The sequence below is a fragment of the Coloeus monedula genome, assembly GCF_965178545.1.
Source record: "Coloeus monedula genome assembly, chromosome: 14".
In the NCBI taxonomy this organism is placed as follows: Eukaryota; Metazoa; Chordata; class Aves; order Passeriformes; family Corvidae; genus Coloeus; species Coloeus monedula.
In genome coordinates, this window is record NC_138794.1 from 1,684,934 (window position 1) to 1,704,722 (window position 19,789).

Here is a 19,789-nt window from a genome sequence, read left to right on the forward strand (position 1 = left end):
GAAATACTTGTTTAAATAGAAAAAAAAGCAGAAAGCTTCAAATTTGACAAGTCAAATCAAGTGTTAATAATCAAAAGCAAAATCCAGCTCAAGTACAAGGAAAATAGGAATAAATGACATTAAATACTGAATACACATGAACTGTACTTCTTAAATGGAGAGCTGGATAAAAAGTAGCAAGGTTTAGAATTAAAGACATAACCTTTATGAATCAAATTCCATTTTTAACAATATTTGAGTTTCTTGTGTTGCTGCAGACTCTTCCTTGCCCCCTACTGCCAGACAAAGTATACCAGTGTAACTTGCTTATAACTATTTAATTAGAATAAGGCATATTTCTAAAATAAAAAGTCCCCATATTTATCCATACAACTGAAATCATAAAATGAAGGGTATACTTTCTTGCTATTTTTAGAATTATCACACTGCTTAATGACCTAATCTGTTATTAACCATAAGTCAGAGACTGCCAATTCACACTCAAATTTTTGAGAGCTAGAGGTGAGAAATCATAGGAACTTTTTGATTTTAATTTTGTTCTGGTATTTCAGATTTCTAAATTTAACATTGGAACAAAACTCTCTACTGTTTTTTGTATCTAGATTCAAAATCATGCTCTTGGAAAATCTCCACCTGACTTTCTAAGCTGCCTGTGCATATTGCTAAAGTTCATGGAGCACACCCAAATATTTAGAAGCAAAGTGTTATTTAAATCCTGAACTGCACTGAGCTGTTTAATACCTGTGTGATCCAGGCACTATCAAAGGGACTAATGAATTTGGGAATGTCTGTGCCTGCAAAACCTGGTCTAGCAAATGTGCTGGAAGAATTCCTCTGCTGCAGCTAAGCTCCAGTGTGTGATACAGGGATGGCTGGGCTCTTCTCAGGATACTTGCTGTTATCACTAAGGCCTTGCATGCTAGAGAGAAATGCAGAAGGGAACAAAAAATCATAATTAATACCTTGAACTTGTATACACATCAAAACTCATAGACTAATGATTCTACCTACGCCTGTATAAAGGGTGTGACACTCCACACTGCAGAGCTACAGTTCTGTGGGCTGCTTTTCACTTTTGGGGGGGGGGGTGTGGGGGTTTTGGCTGGTTGTTGTTTTCATGTTTGTTTGACTGTGGTGTTGTTTCAAAAATTGAATTGTGTACTAATAAAGTAAACATTTTCAGCTAAAATACCCCCCAAGTCAGCAATATACTCGGGCAAACACTGTTCAAGTCAGGTGTGATATTTTCTAGATAATGTACCTATCTCAAAGCATGGTAAGCTTCTGCATAACATAGTTGAAACACTTGGATCAACCTCTTGGAGCAGGAAGACCAGGAAATTCTACCTCTTTTCTTCTTGCAGCTGGGGAACTTCATTCTGTTAACCTTGGGCTTTTCTAGAACAGCTGAAAATAAAATGTAAACAGCTAATCTTTTTTATATCAGTACAGTCCGAGGTCAAGTTAAAGCTAACTCAGGAAATACCCAGTCCATGTACTGGAGATTTAGATAAATCTGTTTAAATATAAGCAAGAGTTCTAGAATGGGCTGTTCCATGAAATAAAAGTAATTTATTTAACTTACAAAGGGAAAACCAAACAGTGACATTTACCCTTCCTTCTTTTCATACTTCTCCTACTTCACAGGCTGCAATTTAAAATCACCTTTGGAGAAAGGTGCTTTTTATTCTAGTATATCTTACAATACAGCACAGACATCAAAATTTTCATTGGAGGAATAAGACAATTTGTTAACATTTAAATACACAGACATCCATTCCAGTCCTTGAAGAACATGTTTTTTGTTTACAACAGAAAAATACATCTGACAACAGTAGCTAGTTATGTTACAAGCAAACAATATTGAACTCTGCATAGTTTATACAATATACTCTGGTAATAACGTAATTACCAGTTTTATCCACTATTTACTAGCTGGCCACATAAAGCCTGACATTCATCTGAAATGTGGCATTATATGTTCCATTGGTATTCTCTTAACAGCTTCATTTAATGAAGTATTTTCTGGACAAATGATTTTCAAAACTAAAAGCTGACTAGAAAGATGGATGTCTTCACTACAAACATTTAATTCTTACAATACATTCCTAAAGTAAAGGCAGGTGTCCAATAGAAAACATAGCTCAGAAAGAAAGGAAAATAGTGTGCAAATTAAACCCCACCGCATTTAAAAATGTGTTGGTGTGCAAGTTACAGTATCAACTGTGCAATAATACTAACTGGGGAAAAATCTCAGCATAAAATGATACATCTCTCACAGTACGTCCTTGATTGCACATGTTCCACGGCGCTTGCGTCCATTACACTTTCTGCAGAAATCAAATACACTGAGTACCCTTAATTAAAACTAAACTATTTTACAATGAGAAGTTGTACACATGCTTCATTTAGTGGGAAAATCTGGAATAAAAGTCATCAGAATCACGTCAGAAATGCTTACTGACTTGTAGAGCCACAGTGCTTGTGAAGCGACTGACAACTGCCAGCATCTTTACAACACTCCGTAAATGCAGCTTGTGGGTCACTGAGCAATAACCCCCCCACAACCAACAACACTGGGTTGAATTCCTCATTTTTACAATCCAGTACATGCATTTCCACCCCAGGGATCCTTATGGGCATATTCAAAATACACCTGTTGTAAAAGTGTTGGCGTTCTCCCCATAATAATGCTGCAGTAACCGCTTTGAAAGGAAACACAATGTTTTCTTTCCACAGTGCATATCACTGTGGTTTTAGCTACTTGAAGGGACATTATAGAAACCAGGATTAGCTCACAGAACACTACAGAATGTCAAAAATGCCTGAAGGTACATTGAAAGCATTGGGAAGGACCCTCATTTTCAGTGTGCCATCTGCTCCACAGGAGAAGATACGATTGCCTTGCACAGTCTCAATCTGGGTGACACCAGCACCAATATTTCTGAAAAGGGATTGCTTAGCATGTTCGTTTTTAAATGAATGAATTAAATTGTAGCCAGTCAGTCTCCACACCTGTATCAAAAGAATGACAAAAGGAGATGAATATTAAAGGATTTGTATTTTCATGACTGAAGTTTAAGATTCCTGGCTGCTCTAAACCCTGTTCAGCAAAGATAAAGGATATTTTTTGTTGCCTCATTACAACAATTACTACAAGTCCAAGAGTCTCGAGAGGCTCCTGATGCAGTGTAAGGCTGCCTTACTGTGGACCAGCTGAGTACTGGGCAGGGTGAAGCTTCCCTGTGTTACCTGATCAGAGTCCTCCTCCCAGCTTCCCCCCGTGAAAGCTGTAGAAATGGACAGGTTGCATTTTCATCCAAGATGACTACTGTCAGCTTTCCAGCAGCTGCAAATGCTTTCCTGCTAAGGAATGCTGCAGAGAGTAAGCTGCACAGTTAATAAGCATGCAGAGTGGTAGGAGGCACAGCTGCCTGTTGTGTCCTAAGTAGCAGGAGCCTCATCAAGGCCAGGCCCTGAAAGCCCTTATTAAACAATCCTCCAGCTAAAAGGAAAAAAAAAACTGTATTCACCTTCCCTTTACCATGTTGTATTTCCTTCCTTTAGATTACAGGTAAAAAGCCCCTTAAAACAGGGACTGCATTTCTGGTTTGGTTTCTTTTTTTGGTTTTGTTTGTTTGTTTTCATGTTGGTGTTTGTTTCTTGCTACTCTGACATCTCAGTAGCTGTCTGGGGCTACAGCATCAGGAGAAAAACCAGAACTTGGTGATACAGAAACTGTACACAGTGTTGAAGTTGCTGAGCGCCCCCTGTGTTACAAAGTAATGTCCAACGGCAAAGCCAGAACATTTTTAAGAGAGAGAAAAACAAAGGTAAGATTTCAGAACTGTGCACTTTGCTTTATCCACTTAAATTCCGTCTCACAACCTTAAAAAGACTAATCTTTAGTGGAGGAAAAACCTACTTGCTTTAGAAGTGTCCCAGTGTGTTTCAGTTGACATTATAACCGTAAAGCAAGCAGGCTGTACATCAAGAGTACGTTTGGGGTTTGGTTTTGTTTGGTTATTGCATTCATCTGGCTATTTACATATGACAATACACTGCTTCAGCCAAACACCCTGTGCAGAACCCAGCTCCTCCATCCCTTACCTTCATGTTGCCTTCAGCCGAGCCCGTAACAAAATAATCCTCAGAAGGATCCAGTGCAAGGGCCTTAACAGCTGACTCGTGTGCTTGGAAGGTGAAAAGGATCTGCCTCTGTCTGATGTCAAAGATGCAGATATATCCCTTCCTACCTCCAGAAATGAGCAGTTGATGCTTGGGTGCATACTGAAGTACTGTGGCACCGTGGTCATGACAAGTGAAGGCTGAAGAAGAAGGATGTCAGAATTTAACAGATTTGAAACTGTAAGTAGCTCTCAATCTTAAAATGCATTTCTTCTATAAATTGCTATCTGAATATTTTCTAACTTTGCAGACACATTCCTTCATATGGGTAATGTCAGCTGACAGCTTATTGCTCTCATAAGAGATATCTAGATCTAATGCATAAGAAAACATGATATGCAGTCTGAGTTACTTTAGAGTACTGAATTTAAAATTTGAGAAAACATAAAATTCACATAAATTTTAGGTATGTATTTTATATATGTCCAAAATTTATATAAAATATGAAGTTCAGGTAAATTCCTGATTTAAAAAGAGTATAGCTGATCTTGAGCAACCTGGTCTAGTGAAAGGTGTCCCTGCCCATGGCAAGGGGAGTGAAAAGAGATGATTTTTAAGGCCCCTTCCAACCCAAACCATTCTATGATGTTCTTTCTTCGTATTTTTCTATATAGAGCAGATAACATCATGCTAGAGAATATACAGAACTAGGCTGGTGCATGTATTAGTGTGCACCATGTACTTAGACCTGCTCCCCAGTATAAGGATGTCCCCTTGCCCCAAATGCACACACAAGCTCTATTTTCTTAGTAAGAAGCAGAGGTTTAATTTTCACCACAGCACTTACCATGTACAAGACTGTTACCAGATGAAACCAAGGTGTCCCAGAGGCACACATTTCTGAGGGAGAAAAAGCCAGAAATCATTATGAGTTATTGCTAAGAGATCCATGGGGTGGCATGACTCCAAAAGTGCTCACATTTTATGTCAGTCTACAAGGTAGAACTGAACAAGGAGCCCTTGACACTCTCTAGTCAGTGGAGAGCATCTGCAAAGAACAAAGAGTTTTAATTCTTTGCTCTTTTATGCTTCTTAGTGGAACTATACCTTCCACCTTTAAAATATGTAATAATCACAGGTTGTGTCAAGAAATTATAGAAGTTATTCTTTTCAGAGAAAAAGAACTATCCTGCTTTGCTGAACACATTTCTACCCCCAGCAACAGAATGATGTCAAAGTAGCTGCATTTAGAATACAACTTGAAAAAACTGATTAACTATTGACTTCTCCTCACAAATTAAACTTGGGAAACAAGCAACTGAAGAAATGATACTCAGATTACCTGGCAAGTTCAAGCTGTAACAAAACTTAGAACACTGAGCCTTAAAATGTCAGCAACACATTAATGCCCAAGAGCTTAGCAAGTTAAGGGAGATGAGTAACTAGTTTTGAAATTCTTCACTGTTTCTTTAAACACACCTGTTATCATTGGATTGTCCCGATGTAGCAACTAGACTTGAAGAGGTTATAAATGCAAAGTCACTTGTGGTTTTACTGTGGCACTGCCAACTCTATTAAAAACAAAACAAACAGAAAAGTGCAATCTTACCAGTTATTGTTTGCATCAAAAGTAACGACTGTCAGTCGGATGTCAGTGATAGCAAAACACAAAGAGTCTTTGAAACAAAGCTTAAAAACTGACAGTTTGAAACTGAGAATGGAACAATGGATTAAAATCCAGTATAAAATGAAAAGATACACAATAAGTGACAAAGAACAAGTCCACAGTATAGTGTATGACAACAGCTGAATTTTAAATTAACCATGGTCTTCGTGTACTGTTAAAAAGCAGTGAAATGTATTGAAGAATGTATTTTTACTAAGTTTTGGGGTTGTAAAGTCATTACTTGTGACTCAGATTTTTAATTTAAACAAGGGCAATGTTGAAGTAGTATTTGTAATTACTGTAGCTTATTGTTATTGTGCAGTTAGTTTTCCAAAGATGTATCACTGAAACTCGTCAGTTGTTTTGATAAAGTATGCCAAGCAAAATCAAATATGTCTCAGTAAAGTTGTATGCTCTGGACCTGTCTCAAGTTTCAAAGACTTTGATGATGATGATAATAATAATAATAATAATAATAATAATAATATTCTGTTTACTTACCAGGTAGGGCTTAGGATTTGAGGTGGTTTGGTTTACTTGCCAAATACTTAGGAAACCTTCACCATCAGCAACACCACACTGCAAAGAACAAACTGCATTTATTAGCATACATAGTGGTGACTGGATGCTTAGTGCATGATCATAAACTGCTGACTTCAGGAAAAACCCACCTGAACCACCAAACCTTTGCCTGCAAATTGAATAGCAATAAAAATGATGGTCAAGTAAAAAAAAAAAAAACTGGTTTGGAAGCCAAGTGAATTCAGTGCTAATTGTTTAATGATTATTTAATGATTGATGCTCTCCTGCATACTCAGTTCTTTTCTGGAGATGGAGAAAGCGTGGAAGCTTATCTTTCAAATCCCAGTGTTAGATGCTAACAAAGGCATCATTACTCCATGACTCTCCTTGAAAATGCTTAAAAAAGGAAGATGCATCAAAGCATGATGACAGCAATTGTGGAAAGACTGTATTCTATCATAAATGGTAAAATGACTGAGCTATATTTATTAAACAAAATGAGTAACAATCCATATTGTATAGTCCATGCAGCATGTTCTGTAAGTATTTTACAAAATATTTTTAGAAATATTTAGAATTATTTTTTGTATTTTCTCTTTTTAGTTGAGTTTCACAAGTCCTGCCTGAGTGACCTTCACGTGAAGCACAGCAACAACGAGTACATCTTAATTTCTGACTCAATCTTGAGTCCCACATAATGGTAAGACTGCAATATCTCAAAACATAATCAAAACACGTTTTTAGAATAAGTTTAAATTACAGACTATGCCACCTGAAAAGAGATATGCTGAGAAATACTTTAAATTTCCAGCTATTTCACCTTTGCTGTTTTATAGCTATGTACAGTCATGTCCAAACTCCTTTAATTCACTTTTTATGACTTTTAACTATAATGAAGTTAAATATTTTGTCAATAAAAATGCAGACAAGACCTGCTAAAATAATAGAATAGGCAAAAAACTGAAGAGGTGGGTATTCCTTCCAATTTCTTTCTTTCTTTCTCCACTCTTTTTGCTGTATCTCATATCCCTCACAGAGTCACTTCTGGCCAAAGCATCTGTCTTTTTGTACTCTTGCTGCTCTCCACTGTAGTAATTTGAAAAGGTCACCACATGGGAACACAGATTTCCGAAGAGGGAGAATAAAAAGTGTGAAAATGCAGCAATTAGGATACGGGATAGCAGTGTGAAGCTGAGAGAAGGGAAAGGAGAATAAGGGTCAGGGTTTATTACAAAGCTCCCACATGCAGCCAAAATGCACAATAAAATACCATCATTCTAGGGCATCCTACCAGTTCTGCATGGCACTGGTCAAAATTGCTTTAGAGGTCGCAGCACGACCAAATGATTCCTTATGAATAAAAACCTCAACCCCCCAAAACCCTACGTGTTGTACTCACCTTGTTTCCCTGGGCATTGAAATACATCCTGGTCACCCTGGCATTCCCAGCCTGCCGGAAGCACACCAGCTGCTGTGGTCTTGTCCATTCGAACATTCGGACACTTCCATCTTGTGCTCCTGTAAGATCTAACATTAAAAGATGATCATTAATAGTGCAGTATTTTGTAGAAAATGATCAATTCCATACTAGTGATTCACTTACAATACTGATGGACTGGATGTGAAGCCATTCTCTTGACGTTATTCAGATTTCTTTTAATCAGCTTTATATGAAACAAAGAGATATTAAAAAAATTTATTGAGCTAACATTATTTGTATGGTCCTACAATCAAAGTTCCCATAAGAAAGAACACCCAGATTGTCCCATTATTTTCTCTATCACAATAATTCTGTGCCACAGTAGATGAGAAAATGCTTAATTTGGCCTTCTTTGTGGTCAGGTCTTGGTCCCTGTTGGCCTTTTATGTCAGTACTGGATTGACAGTATGATGACTAATGCACACTAGGGTGTCTCTACTAAATAACACACGATGAAAGTCATGCTCTCCTGAGCTGCACACACAGAAGTACTCACCACACCAGCTCCAGTGCTGGTTTGCCCAGTGCCTAACCAGGGCATGGATGGAGATGGCTGTATCTGACTCACTCCAAACGATGGTGCAGTTGAAGGAGCCAGCGTTGTGGTAGAACCACGGAAGTCAACATCATCGGAACTGTGAAGGAACAGCTCTGCTTCAAACAAAGGCTTCTTTGTTCCTAATGACCTTTGCTTATTTGTCAGGAGTCTAACGGCAGTGGGTAGAGGAAGTGACAATAACGAGACTATAAACTGGTCATTCCTGCACTTATGTAGTACAAATCCTTTCCACGTGGCCCAAATCTACCCATGTTTAACCTCGAGATGATCCCAAGATAAGAATGTAAGTGTCTTTGAGAAGAATATTGTTGGGCTGCTCCTGACCTGTGTGTGCAGCGTGCAGGGAGCCAGTCCAGAGGAGTGCTTGCTGCAGCTGATGCATTCACAGCTCTCAGCACAGTAATGCAGGGACAGGAGCACCCAGCACCAGCTCCCACGGCTGCCTCCACACTGCACTGGCGCAAGGGAACTGCAGGCTGTCCAAGGCAGCACTTCCTTCATTACCTTATGCACCACACAGGGTTCTACTTTGCTGTGCAGTGCAAAAGTGCCTAAAGGCAGTAATTATTCTCTTGCCTTCCCTCACTTTCAAACCAACCTGAAACCTATTGAAGGAGAGTAATTAACATTTTTTGTATGCTCCATTTGTGCTTACACAGGTACTATAGATGCAGCCTCACAGAAAATCAAACTCTCATTAATATAACCACAAAGAAACAATCCTACCTTTTAGACTCTCTGTCATATTCTTCCCCAATCCATATAAATGACTGAGCAGCCAGTAGAGCTGAAATATCAAGTTCTTGAACGTCATGTGTAGATGCCAAAACAATTTCATTGCTGTTTGCCTATGCAGCACAAAGACAAAATTTATACTAACTATAATTAAGATCTTTTATTATATTTTTTGTAGCATTTGAGGCTTACCTTGTTAACTGCAAATGCCATTATCATATCTGATTCCTTGTGAATGATTTTTGCTTTTCCTCCAGGGTAGCCAAGATCTGCTTCAACCTACAAAACATTTATAGAAGACTTCAATTAGCGTGAACATCCATTTTGCAGCAGTACATTCAGAGTGCAAAAATCTATACAAAATTCATGCAAGAAAAGTTCAGTGGCCTTAGCATTGTTTCAGTAGCTAAACTTTAGACTTCTCATACTCTTTGGTGTTCTATAGAAGCCAAAAGTGGTATTTGAGTGTAAGAAACACGAAGTTGTGTGTGCAACACTATTTACAAGGTGTTCACTCATCCCAATTATCAGGACAGCCGAAGTTAGTTCACGGATTAAAAGCCTGTCACACAGACTACACAGAACACACAGCTTCTGTTAGTCACATTAGAAAAGAAAAGCCAGTTCCACAGAACTTTTGAGAATGTGCTAGAGGTTTGGGAGAAGGGATACTACCTTGTTTTTGTGATCTTCTGCTACGCAGTTTTGTTTGACCTGCTCCACACGATCTTCTACAGACTACATAACATCACACAGTCACAAACACAAAACACATGCACAAACAAATATAAAAAAAGAATGAAACATTCCAAACTAGATTTTAAAGGCCACTCTGTCAGTAAATGATGACAAATGTATTTTTAACTTTTTATAAAAGGCACAGAAACTAAGACAGGAATCTAAACAAACTCACTTAAAATGTAATGCCTCCTAGATGAACACAAAATGTATGATATAGTAAATAAATGGAGGAGTAATACACACACAAACTCCATACTTACAGGAATTCTAAAAGATATTAAATAATCTACTTATTTCCCATGATATTTATGTGTTGGCTTAAATTTTCAGTTAGAACAGAGCAGTTGTAACCGGCACAATTTGTAAAGCCCCATATTATATATTACTATATAATATTACTTTTATATGTATATATTACTCATGCATATATACATATACACAAATGAATAGCACATTTAAATTTCTTTTTCAGTATGACACACCAAAAAAAAAAAGAATACTCAAATTTCTTTGCTTATTACTGTTACTGCAAATGTTCTGTTTATTAGGACAGTATTCAAATACATGAAGATGAGGTATGTCTTGTTTAAAAACATTTGGTTCAATTGATATCCCAATCAACAACATGACAGTCATGTTGATTTTGAAAAAAATCCAAACACTGTTAAATGAGAGAAACTGAAATGTCAATGAAAAATGGGAAGAAAAATTAAATACTGAGGAGACTGAGGAACAGTTATAACTGAGCTTTCTTTTTAAAAGAAAGTTACATCCTTTGTTTACCTCACTCTGCTTTCTTTTCTTTGTGAATATATATCTTATGAAAGTCTCCTGAAGAAGTTCTTGCTTCACAAGAAAATGCCAGAGCCTTTTTGCTGGAAGAGCTGAGTAATCCTTTGATCTGGATAAAGCAGAAGAAGGAAAGAAACACAAAATATCCTGAGTTGGAAGGAACCCACAAGGATCAATGAAGTCCAACTCAAGTCCAAGAATTCCACTGTGTGTCAGAGTGTTGACCAAACACTTCTGGAACTTTGCTGGTGGTGCTGTGCCCACGTCCCCAGGGAGCCTGCTCCAGTGCCCAACCATCTTTTGGGGGAAGAACCTTTTCCTAATTACCAACCTAACTCCTCCTGACACAGCTTCAGGCCATTCCCTCGTGTCCTGTCACTGGTGACACAGAGCAGAGATCAGTGCCTGCCCCTCCTGTTCCCCTCACGGGGAAGTTGTAACTGCAGTGAGGTCTCCTCTCAGTCTCCTCCAGGCTGAACAGACCAAGCACTCTCAGCTGCTTCTCACATGGCTTCACCTCCACACCCTGCACCATCTTCACTGCCCTCCTTTGGATCTCTCTAATAGCTTTATATCTTTGTGATACTGTGGTGCCCCAGGCTGCCCCAGCACTCGAGGTGAGGCTGCCCCAGTGCAGAGCAGAGTGGGACAATCCCCTCCCTTGCCCGGTTGGCGATGCTGGCCCCGACAACCCCCAGGACGTGTTTGGCCCTCCTGGCTGCCAGGGCACTGCTGAGTCATTTTGTGCTGTTGACTCAGTTGTATTTTAATATATTGAGAAAAGCAAGCTATTTTTGAGTTGAAAACACAGCTCACTATCTGCATTTACAGACACCTCCAGGCATGACACTGTCTAAACACAGAAGGATTAGCCTTAAAAGGACCTTAGTACAACTGTCTTTCTCCTCCCCCAGACATCTGCAAGTATTATACAACTCTTTTCTTGCTGAGATAGGGTAAGAGAAAACTGCTACTGAAGGAATAGTAAAACAGGTTGAATAGGGTGTTCCCAGCAGCAGCCACTGCCCTCGATTCCTCCAACCTCTGCTCTTCCCTCATTTTCCTTTCTTGCTGCAGCTGTGAAAGTGCAGCAGAGTAAGTAAAGGCTGCTGCAGGAGACAGGCAGCTGCATAAGAATGAACAAAGGGATGTGCAAGAAAGGCTTCTGTACAACATTGGCTACTAGACCAAGAGCTAGACAACCTTTGTTTGGCTATTTAACATGAGGAGGAAATACTCTTTAGAATTTCTGTGATCAGAGAATATGTTTTTGCTAGGAAAAAAAATACTTACTTGAAGGGTGTGTTTTCAGGTTCAATCATTGCTTTATTGCGGAGAATAGCTGGTCCTGCCCCTACACCAATCTCACTGGGGTAAGTATTGATGTAGTTTGGTGGTGGGCCTTCAAACTGGTCCATTCTGTCTTGAAGAATCTGTTCCCAGTGTTCTAAATTTTTTATTACAGCAATGCCCAATGGAGATGTTACAGGCAGATCTAAACAGAAATATTAATAAAGTAAGGCTTTAAGAAAAAAAAATTACTGAAGTTACAGTGAGTATAAAAACCCCATAATAACATAACGGTCCAAAAAAACTCTCGAAAGGAAATGTACATATTAGCAATTGTAATAAATAAGGTAGTTAATTATTTAAATTTTAAAGTTAGAATTAAAAAGCAAAGTCTGACAGAAAGCCACATATACAGACAAATAAAATATAAAGCAGGATTTAACGTACCAGTGAATTCCAGACCAGCAATGGGAAAGAAGTTCTTAATGTTGTGCAGAACTAATTTTACCATTGTCAGATGTAGAAGAGCCCAGCTATATGAAAAGAATAGATTTAGTTGTGATAAATAAACATTAAGACTTATCTACAGAGTATTTTTCTTCTTCAAGCAAATTCCCAGGTTAGAAAAACACTGTAGAAGGGTTCTATTTCATCTGCACCTCATTTAAAAACTACATGCTTGAATCAGCAGTCTAAGCCATAATTTTAGAGCTGGCATTATGGTACCTTATGTTGAGTCTTAAAAATGACGATGGGTGTTTCTTATTTGTTTTCCACTCCCCAAAAATCTGCAAACTACACAGCTTTGACTTCCTAATCCCTTTTTTTTGGCAAGTAAATGGGGAACTGTTGCTGCGATGAGAATTTGTCACTTCCGTGGCCACAGATAAATCTACCCACAGTATTAAAATTATTTGACTACATTGGATGGGGCAGAAGATCCACATTTTTTTTTAAATTTGGAAGCAAAGGTAAGCATATGACATAATTATTCTAGAACAGTGACAATTTCTGCTGACCTGTAAGAATTGGCATCTGTGTGCTCCTGGATCTGCACATCAGAGAGGAAAGCATCGTCCTCTTCCTCATCACTGTGAATGCTTTCATCAGAGTCGTATATAACACCACTGTCTGATAAAGGGAGAAAGGGCTGCAATGCAAAGTAAAGGTCTGCTATAAAAACAATCTTCTCATCTCTTCATATTCTCTTACTTCACTTACGGCTCTCACAGAATTTAAATAACAGCAATTTAAGCTATGAATCAATTTCCCTAAAATATAAGGAATTACCAAGGGGAAAAGCATTGATCACTATTATTGACAGGAGGCATATTTTGAAAGTGAATAATAGACTTTTAGGCTCTTTATCTTTCATCATGATGATAATATTCTGCATCTTACTACTAAGAGCACTCAAAATTTTCACTTTATTTTTGTCCTTTAAAAATTAACAGAAGAAACAAGCTTTTATGAACTGTAACTTTCATTTTCCATCTTAAATTACCTTGGCCATAAAATAGTCCCACATGCTGAGTTCTGGAGGAATAAACTTTTCTTTGTAAGAGGGTCTTTCTGCAGGTACAGGTGGTGGCACATTGCTGTCTTTTACTGGCCTTCCTGGCACCAGCATTCTCATATTAAACCGACGGCGGTGTTTATCCATCTCTTCTGATGGAAGAGGAGGTGCTAAATTCAGGTAATTAAAAAAGCTGATATTAATATTGCATCTTTAAAATGTCTCTATTTGATAAATGAAGCAACTAACAACCACTGTTATTGGTACTAATTTCTACTGGTTTAGAATCAAAGCCAGCCTAAATAAAGTAAGTGTAATCACAAGAAAGTGCCTTTATGATAAATTCAATAACTGTGGCGTTCAGACATTGGATATATTATGAAAAATATTTACTTTACATACGTTTACATACTGGATTAAGTTCTCAGGAGATGTAGCTTTTAAAAAGTCTTTTAGCTGAAAAATTTCTCAAGAAAAATAAAGAAACTCAGAAGCTTTGTTGAGAAATAAACTAATATGTAAAATATCACTAAACAGTACAATTAGCAGTTACTCAAATATAAGCCAAGGAATTCTTAGGATAGCGAAGAAATCTGAATAGAAAGGCAGGCTTTTTGAGGACTGAAGTCTACTTTAAAGTGTTATGATTTAAAATGCCTTAATAGTAATCAAAATATTAACGTGGAATTTGTTTTTCAAAGTGTTATTGGCCAGGCAACACTGAAGATCACACTTACTTTATAACAAGGGAGCTAGGTATTTAACAACTATTCTTTTCATCCAGAAAAGCCACTACCAACACTCATCTACACTGCAAGTCTTTACAAACCCTCGTTACCATCCTCTGAAACATCAGAAGCTGTAGCAGCTTGAAGGTTAAAGGAAAACAGAATACATCTCAAATGAACACGAGTTATGTAAGTTATTCATACTGTCACCTGATGAAAAGAACTGCCATTAGTGAGTTTAAGTTATTCCGTGCATGACTGATACCTGCTGTGCATACTTGTAATGGTGCAATGCCTTATCACTGTTTTGTTTTATATTCTGGAGAGGGAATGTCTGATTTTTGCATAAGTTTTGCATAAATTGGTGATTTAAAAGTCTGCGGGACGTAATTTTTGGTATTGCTGAATCTTATCAGAAATGGTTGTATCTGTCTTTGTCTTCAGAGTTGAATCCAATCTCTCACTTTTGCTTTTCCTCATGCAGATTATTAGCACTTACTCATCTGTCTTTGTAAAAATCTGGGGTTTATCTGGAGCTTACATATGCATGAGCTGTTTTTCTGCCAGACAAAGCTGGTATTTCTTCTCTGTGGACTTGTGCTAGGTGAAATCCTACCTTGCAATCGAAACTGATTTCAGAAATGCTGTTTCCAGGTTACTGCAGTCGTTCAACAACAATACTTACTGCACATACAAAAACCCATAGGTATTAACACTCATTTACACCACCTGTTTTTTTAAATGGCTGAAACTTCTGACAAATGTTATAAGTAAGCACCTAATATTTCTATTATTAATATAATAACTACACAGTTTTTATGGCAAACTCAAAATGTGCTGGGTGCCATAACAGAGGACATCTACAAGGCTATGACTTGTTTCCGCTTCCTTAGTTAACGTAACAATTTTCTTGCCAGAATTTTGAAACTCTGCTTGCTTGGTTTCGGTCTTTAAAAGGCAGGAAGCCTGTCCTGCTAGGTTACTAGAAGGCATGCAGTGCAGAGCAGCAGCGTGGCCTTTGGGGAGCAGCACACCTGGGATGTTCTCTGACTGCCGCCGCGGCTTCACGAGCAGCTTCACGCCGCCGCCGAAGACAGCGGCCCACATGCGGCTGTTGAGGGGGTGCGCCGCCAGCCGGAACAGCTCGTTGCACGAGTTGGTGGCGAGGGCGTGGATCAGGAGGCTCAGGTACACGGCTACCACAGCTTCACACAGCAGGATGTTTAACTTCGGTTGGTCTTCGTCCTGAGCTGAACTTAAGAGGTTGATAAGTGAACTCACGCCTGCAAAGAGGAAAAATTCTGGGATTAAACGGACAAAAAGATGATGTTTTACCTCTACGTTTTATGGTAAACACAAGTAGCCGCATGATGCTTTTATTCAGACACAGCACATTATTAACAGTTTTCTTAAAATCATCGTAAGATCAAATTACAAAAAAGCCTTGTTGGGTCTGGGACTTTTGCACTGCACTTCCCTGCAAATACTAAGGGCAGGTCAGCATGCATATGAAATTCCTGCACCAGTTCCATGGTTTATGCTAGTACATCAGAATTAGCTGCTTCGATAGCTACACCAAGTACAGCATACACGTAGGACAGCACTGTGGAGACAATTAATAGAAGTAGCATTGCTAGGGGGTTAGGCAGACTGGAGGAAAACATTCTGGGATGACAAATTATCATTAAGTTTATCCTTAAGATCATGGTCTCTTCTTCAAGCAAGATGTTGACCATGTAGAAAATTTATTTTTGTTTTAATACATGAAAAAGTGAAAGGCTGTTACTGTTTTGAGAACTAAGTTAGAAACATCTATCACTGATTTCCTATCCACTATTTCCTCCCTCATGCAGGACAGTGAAATAATTCTGGCACATGGAGCTGGTCCAATGGAGCTAAAAGTAACCTTATTTTAGTCTCACCAGGCCACTGAGCAGGAGATGAATTTGGAGTTGCGTGCTCTTCAATGCTTTCTGTCCTCAGTCTGCGTCGTTCACTCAAAAGCAGTCCTTGATAAACCATCCCAGTAAACTGATTTGCTTCTGTTTGACTGCTACATACAAATAAATTTTTTTCTGATGAGAAAGTGAGTGTCCCAAGTGAGAGTGACAGCATATTTTCCTACTGTTTATTGAAAAACCCTGAATGGTTGGTGTTATTTTATCTGCATAAAATGGATCGGGCATATCAAAGTTAGCAATGTGTGATGTGTATCTTTACCCATACGCAAACATTTAATCCCTTTTCAAGTCACATGCAGGAAGAATTTCCATTTAGAAAGAATTTCCATTTAGAAAGAATTTCCATTCAGGATACACAAAGTATACTGCAAATGAAAACTTCCCTCTTTACCTGTAGCTGTGGCTGTCACATAGTGCTTGATAAATGGATGCAGAAAGTGAAGCTGCTAAAGAATGAAGTGTGTACACCTAAAATAAAGAGAACCAATAAGCTACATGTTTTATACAAAAGGTGAATAAAATACATTTCTTTCTAAAGAATATTGGAAATGTGTTCTGCAGGACTGTCCTAGCTTTTAGCTTTAAACCAAGTGCAAGTAGTAACTGAATGTTACTCTAAGTTTACAATAGAGTGCTTAGAAAATCACAACTGTTTTGTTCAAGATAATTTGATGGCAGTCAACACCTTCTAATATTATGTCAAGATAATTAACTTGATTCTAATACAGAACAGCCACAGTAAATGAGCATACTGAAGCAGTGATTAAGCATGTCCTGTTATGGTAATGAATTTGATGGAATGGTTCCTGGAAATTGTACTATATAACACTGCAGTTCAATGTAGTAGTAGCTACTCAATATGCATAAAATACAAAAAGTTTTTGTAGTCATTATATAATAGTTTTATCTAAAATCTCTTTTTTTTTACCGCAGTTATGTGCTTATAAACTCCGTTAGCCTCCAGATAACAAAATAACTGGTTCTGCCCCACAATGCAGCAAAACCAGCCCAGTTCTTAAAAAAGAGGAAATGCAAGGATTTTTTGGAAAGTTCAGTGAAATCTGCAGTGAAGAAAATGGTACTTTCAAACTGTTAAAAAAGCAAACTTACTTAAACCCACCCTGTGCTCATTCCTACATTTTCCTACTATCTTTCCATTTCATCAAACATTAGGCCTTAGATTAAAGCTATGAATTACCTTGACATCTTCAATATTAGGATGTGGTGGCGATTTCATCTGCACAATAGTGTAAAGTATATCATGGATGTGGTTGTTTAAGTACAGCACAGGATTAGCTATCACAGTTTTTGTGGATGCTATGCTTGCAGAAAGCAATGGTAGTGTTGTGGGTAATGGAAGAGGAGACTGAAGTTGCTTTACAGTAGTTTCCTGTTTAAAAGAAAAGACTGTATTTAAAATTACTGCTTTGAGAAAAAGACAGAGATAATTTTACATTTTAAATGTATTTCCCAGGTCATTTATCCTCTTCTACTGCTGTCTACTCAGTATAGACAAGATTTTACTGTCAAAAGCAAGTTATCATTTACTATAATAACAAGGTTCAGACCCAACAGCCAAGTTTGCTGGAGCATGTTTTGATTTTGTACAGGAAGAATATTTTCATGTAGCTCGCTAGGAAGTGTGGAGATTGTCTATTAAGAAACACTAACTAAAAGTGTACTTGCAGTAGCACAAGTTGATACAACAGTCACTGGTCTGAGTTTAGTAATAAATCCAAATTTGTACTCCTCTGAGTTTCTCAAGGGGAAACAAACAGAACTTTTTAAAATTCTTAAACATACATTCTAAGCCAAGTACCACCAACAGCTGTCTGTTGCCCCTATTTGAAACAGGAGAAATCTACGACTAGAGCATGTTAAAAGACTTGCCCAGTATCAGATTATCTGCTGTAGCTCAGTGTAGTAATTAACAATTGCTGTAAAATACCGCTTTTTGTATGAAATGTAGAAAATGCCATAACAGAGTAAAAGAGAGCAGTACCCTGTCAGACTTGATGTTATTTGTTGAGCCTTGAAGCTAAGACCCCATTCCTTGTAGAGGTCTAGGAATGAGATTTTGTTTTATTTCAGTAAGTGTGAATTTTATTTATTCCATAGGTACCTAGAATATTGTCACCAAAATTACATCATAGTAGCACACATACAATGCTGCAGCTATAGTATAAACAGCAACATTTATATTCCATAGTCATAAGTAGCCTGATCCTCAGTGTCACATAGCAGATTCTTCAGAACCAAATAATCCATACTGGGAAAAGCAGTGTGCTTAAATACCAAGTTCTTTCTCCAAGAACATTAAAGTGATTGTGACCATGAGACTTGCAGAACATTAGCAGCATCTATCTAGACACAAACTTAGGCATTTGACATAACTGACATCTAGAACTGTTCACATTCATCAACAGAAAGGAGTTGAACTTGCTTTACCTGCTGTGACTCCTGCAGCAAGAACTTCAGCTCCATTCTCACAGATGCTAAACCTCCACCTTGTGCCCCATGAAGACTACAATAACTGAGAAAAACTCGGAGAAGTGCTTGGTTCTTCTGCAGCCACCACTTCCTCCTTTCAGCGTGTTCTCGCTTTGCCTGCAACCTCCTTCTTTCGATCTGGTGCCGTTCATAGGAGCCAATGTCTGGCTTATCCATAATATCTTCGGGGTCAAGCAGATCCCCATTTACTTTGGTATATGTTTTACAGTAGTCTTTGTCCCCTGCGTCGTGGTTACAGATTTCATGCATAGCAGCAATCTCTTTTTCCAGCCAGTTGTACAGCTGAAATCTGAGCTTTCCTCCATCCACTTCATAACCGGTAGCCAAAGTCCTCAGTTCAGTCATAAGGATTTTCAAACAAGCTCTGAACTTCAGTTGCTCAGCAATAACATCAACCTCAGTGTCTCCTGCCTCAGAAACCTCCCCATGTGGTGTTTGAGCCATGCTGGTGTCTGAGGTCCTCTCATCTTCACTCTTAGAATCGGACTTTTTCATCATTATCCCAACATCCTTGTCTTCTTCATCTGACCCATTTTTGTCTTCACCCCAATCAAGAGTAAGAGGCTCATCGTCAAATTTTACTGCTGGTTGACTCCAGTCAAATTGTGCTGAAGATTCAACAGTACTCTCCAAACCAAAGGAAGCTGAAATGGGTTTTGACCAGTCTATATCACCACTTCCAGCACCATCCTGTAGGGCTTTGGAATCTGAAACATCAGCCTGGATTGAAGGACTGGATGAATCTTTTTCTCCAGCTACAGTGGACTTTTTTCTTATTTTTGGAATTTTGGAAAGGACTTCAAGAGCTAGTACAGGGCAGCCCACTTTAAAATGAGCATTTGCAGTAGTGAAGAATAATTTTCTTTCTATAAGATTAATTTTATCAACAAAGCTTTTCTCAGTTTTTAGACCTAAGGTGGCCAGAGTTCCTTCTGGTGAGCTGAAGTATCTTCGGATGAGCAAAGGGTGGGTCCGAAGATAGTTGTAAAAACTGAACACGACAGGATTACATGATTTGACAATAACTGAGGAAATAAACAGACATGACATGTATTGAAAATGCCTTTTAGATGGTATTACTCTGTTTTGCAGTTATTTCCTGCACTAGAGATTTACCAAAACACAAAAACAAAGACAATTTTGGGTCTAGTTACCAAAAT

The 19,789-nt window shown here is 38.2% G+C and overlaps 1 protein-coding gene across 3 annotated transcripts in view; it reads right to left on the reverse strand.

Annotated features, from left to right (window-relative positions):
* Positions 1–1,552: 1,552 nt before the first annotated feature.
* DMXL2 (Dmx like 2) overlaps positions 1,553–19,789 on the reverse strand; it is a 47,510-nt gene continuing 29,273 nt past the window's right edge. Inside the window, exons 24-45 of one of the 3 annotated variants that reach the window (XM_082290971.1) lie at positions 18,567–19,654; positions 17,317–17,508; positions 16,510–16,586; positions 16,080–16,210; positions 15,192–15,440; positions 14,259–14,297; positions 13,418–13,599; positions 12,933–13,063; positions 12,361–12,446; positions 11,917–12,118; positions 10,615–10,732; positions 9,766–9,828; positions 9,283–9,369; positions 9,082–9,203; positions 8,293–8,431; positions 7,920–7,980; positions 7,716–7,843; positions 6,296–6,373; positions 5,608–5,699; positions 4,976–5,028; positions 4,111–4,328; positions 1,553–3,015 (exon numbers count right to left, since the gene is read on the reverse strand). In XM_082290971.1, the coding sequence (XP_082147097.1) occupies positions 2,806–3,015; positions 4,111–4,328; positions 4,976–5,028; positions 5,608–5,699; positions 6,296–6,373; positions 7,716–7,843; positions 7,920–7,980; positions 8,293–8,431; positions 9,082–9,203; positions 9,283–9,369; positions 9,766–9,828; positions 10,615–10,732; positions 11,917–12,118; positions 12,361–12,446; positions 12,933–13,063; positions 13,418–13,599; positions 14,259–14,297; positions 15,192–15,440; positions 16,080–16,210; positions 16,510–16,586; positions 17,317–17,508; positions 18,567–19,654 (3,746 nt within the window). In that variant the 3' untranslated portion in view covers positions 1,553–2,805. Of the gene's footprint in view, positions 3,016–4,110; positions 4,329–4,975; positions 5,029–5,607; positions 5,700–6,295; positions 6,374–7,715; positions 7,844–7,919; positions 7,981–8,292; positions 8,432–9,081; positions 9,204–9,282; positions 9,370–9,765; positions 9,829–10,614; positions 10,733–11,916; positions 12,119–12,360; positions 12,447–12,932; positions 13,064–13,417; positions 13,600–14,258; positions 14,298–15,191; positions 15,441–16,079; positions 16,211–16,509; positions 16,587–17,316; positions 17,509–18,566; positions 19,655–19,789 lie in introns of those variants that run through there. The other 2 variants (XM_082290972.1, XM_082290973.1) reach the window with 2 other exon arrangements.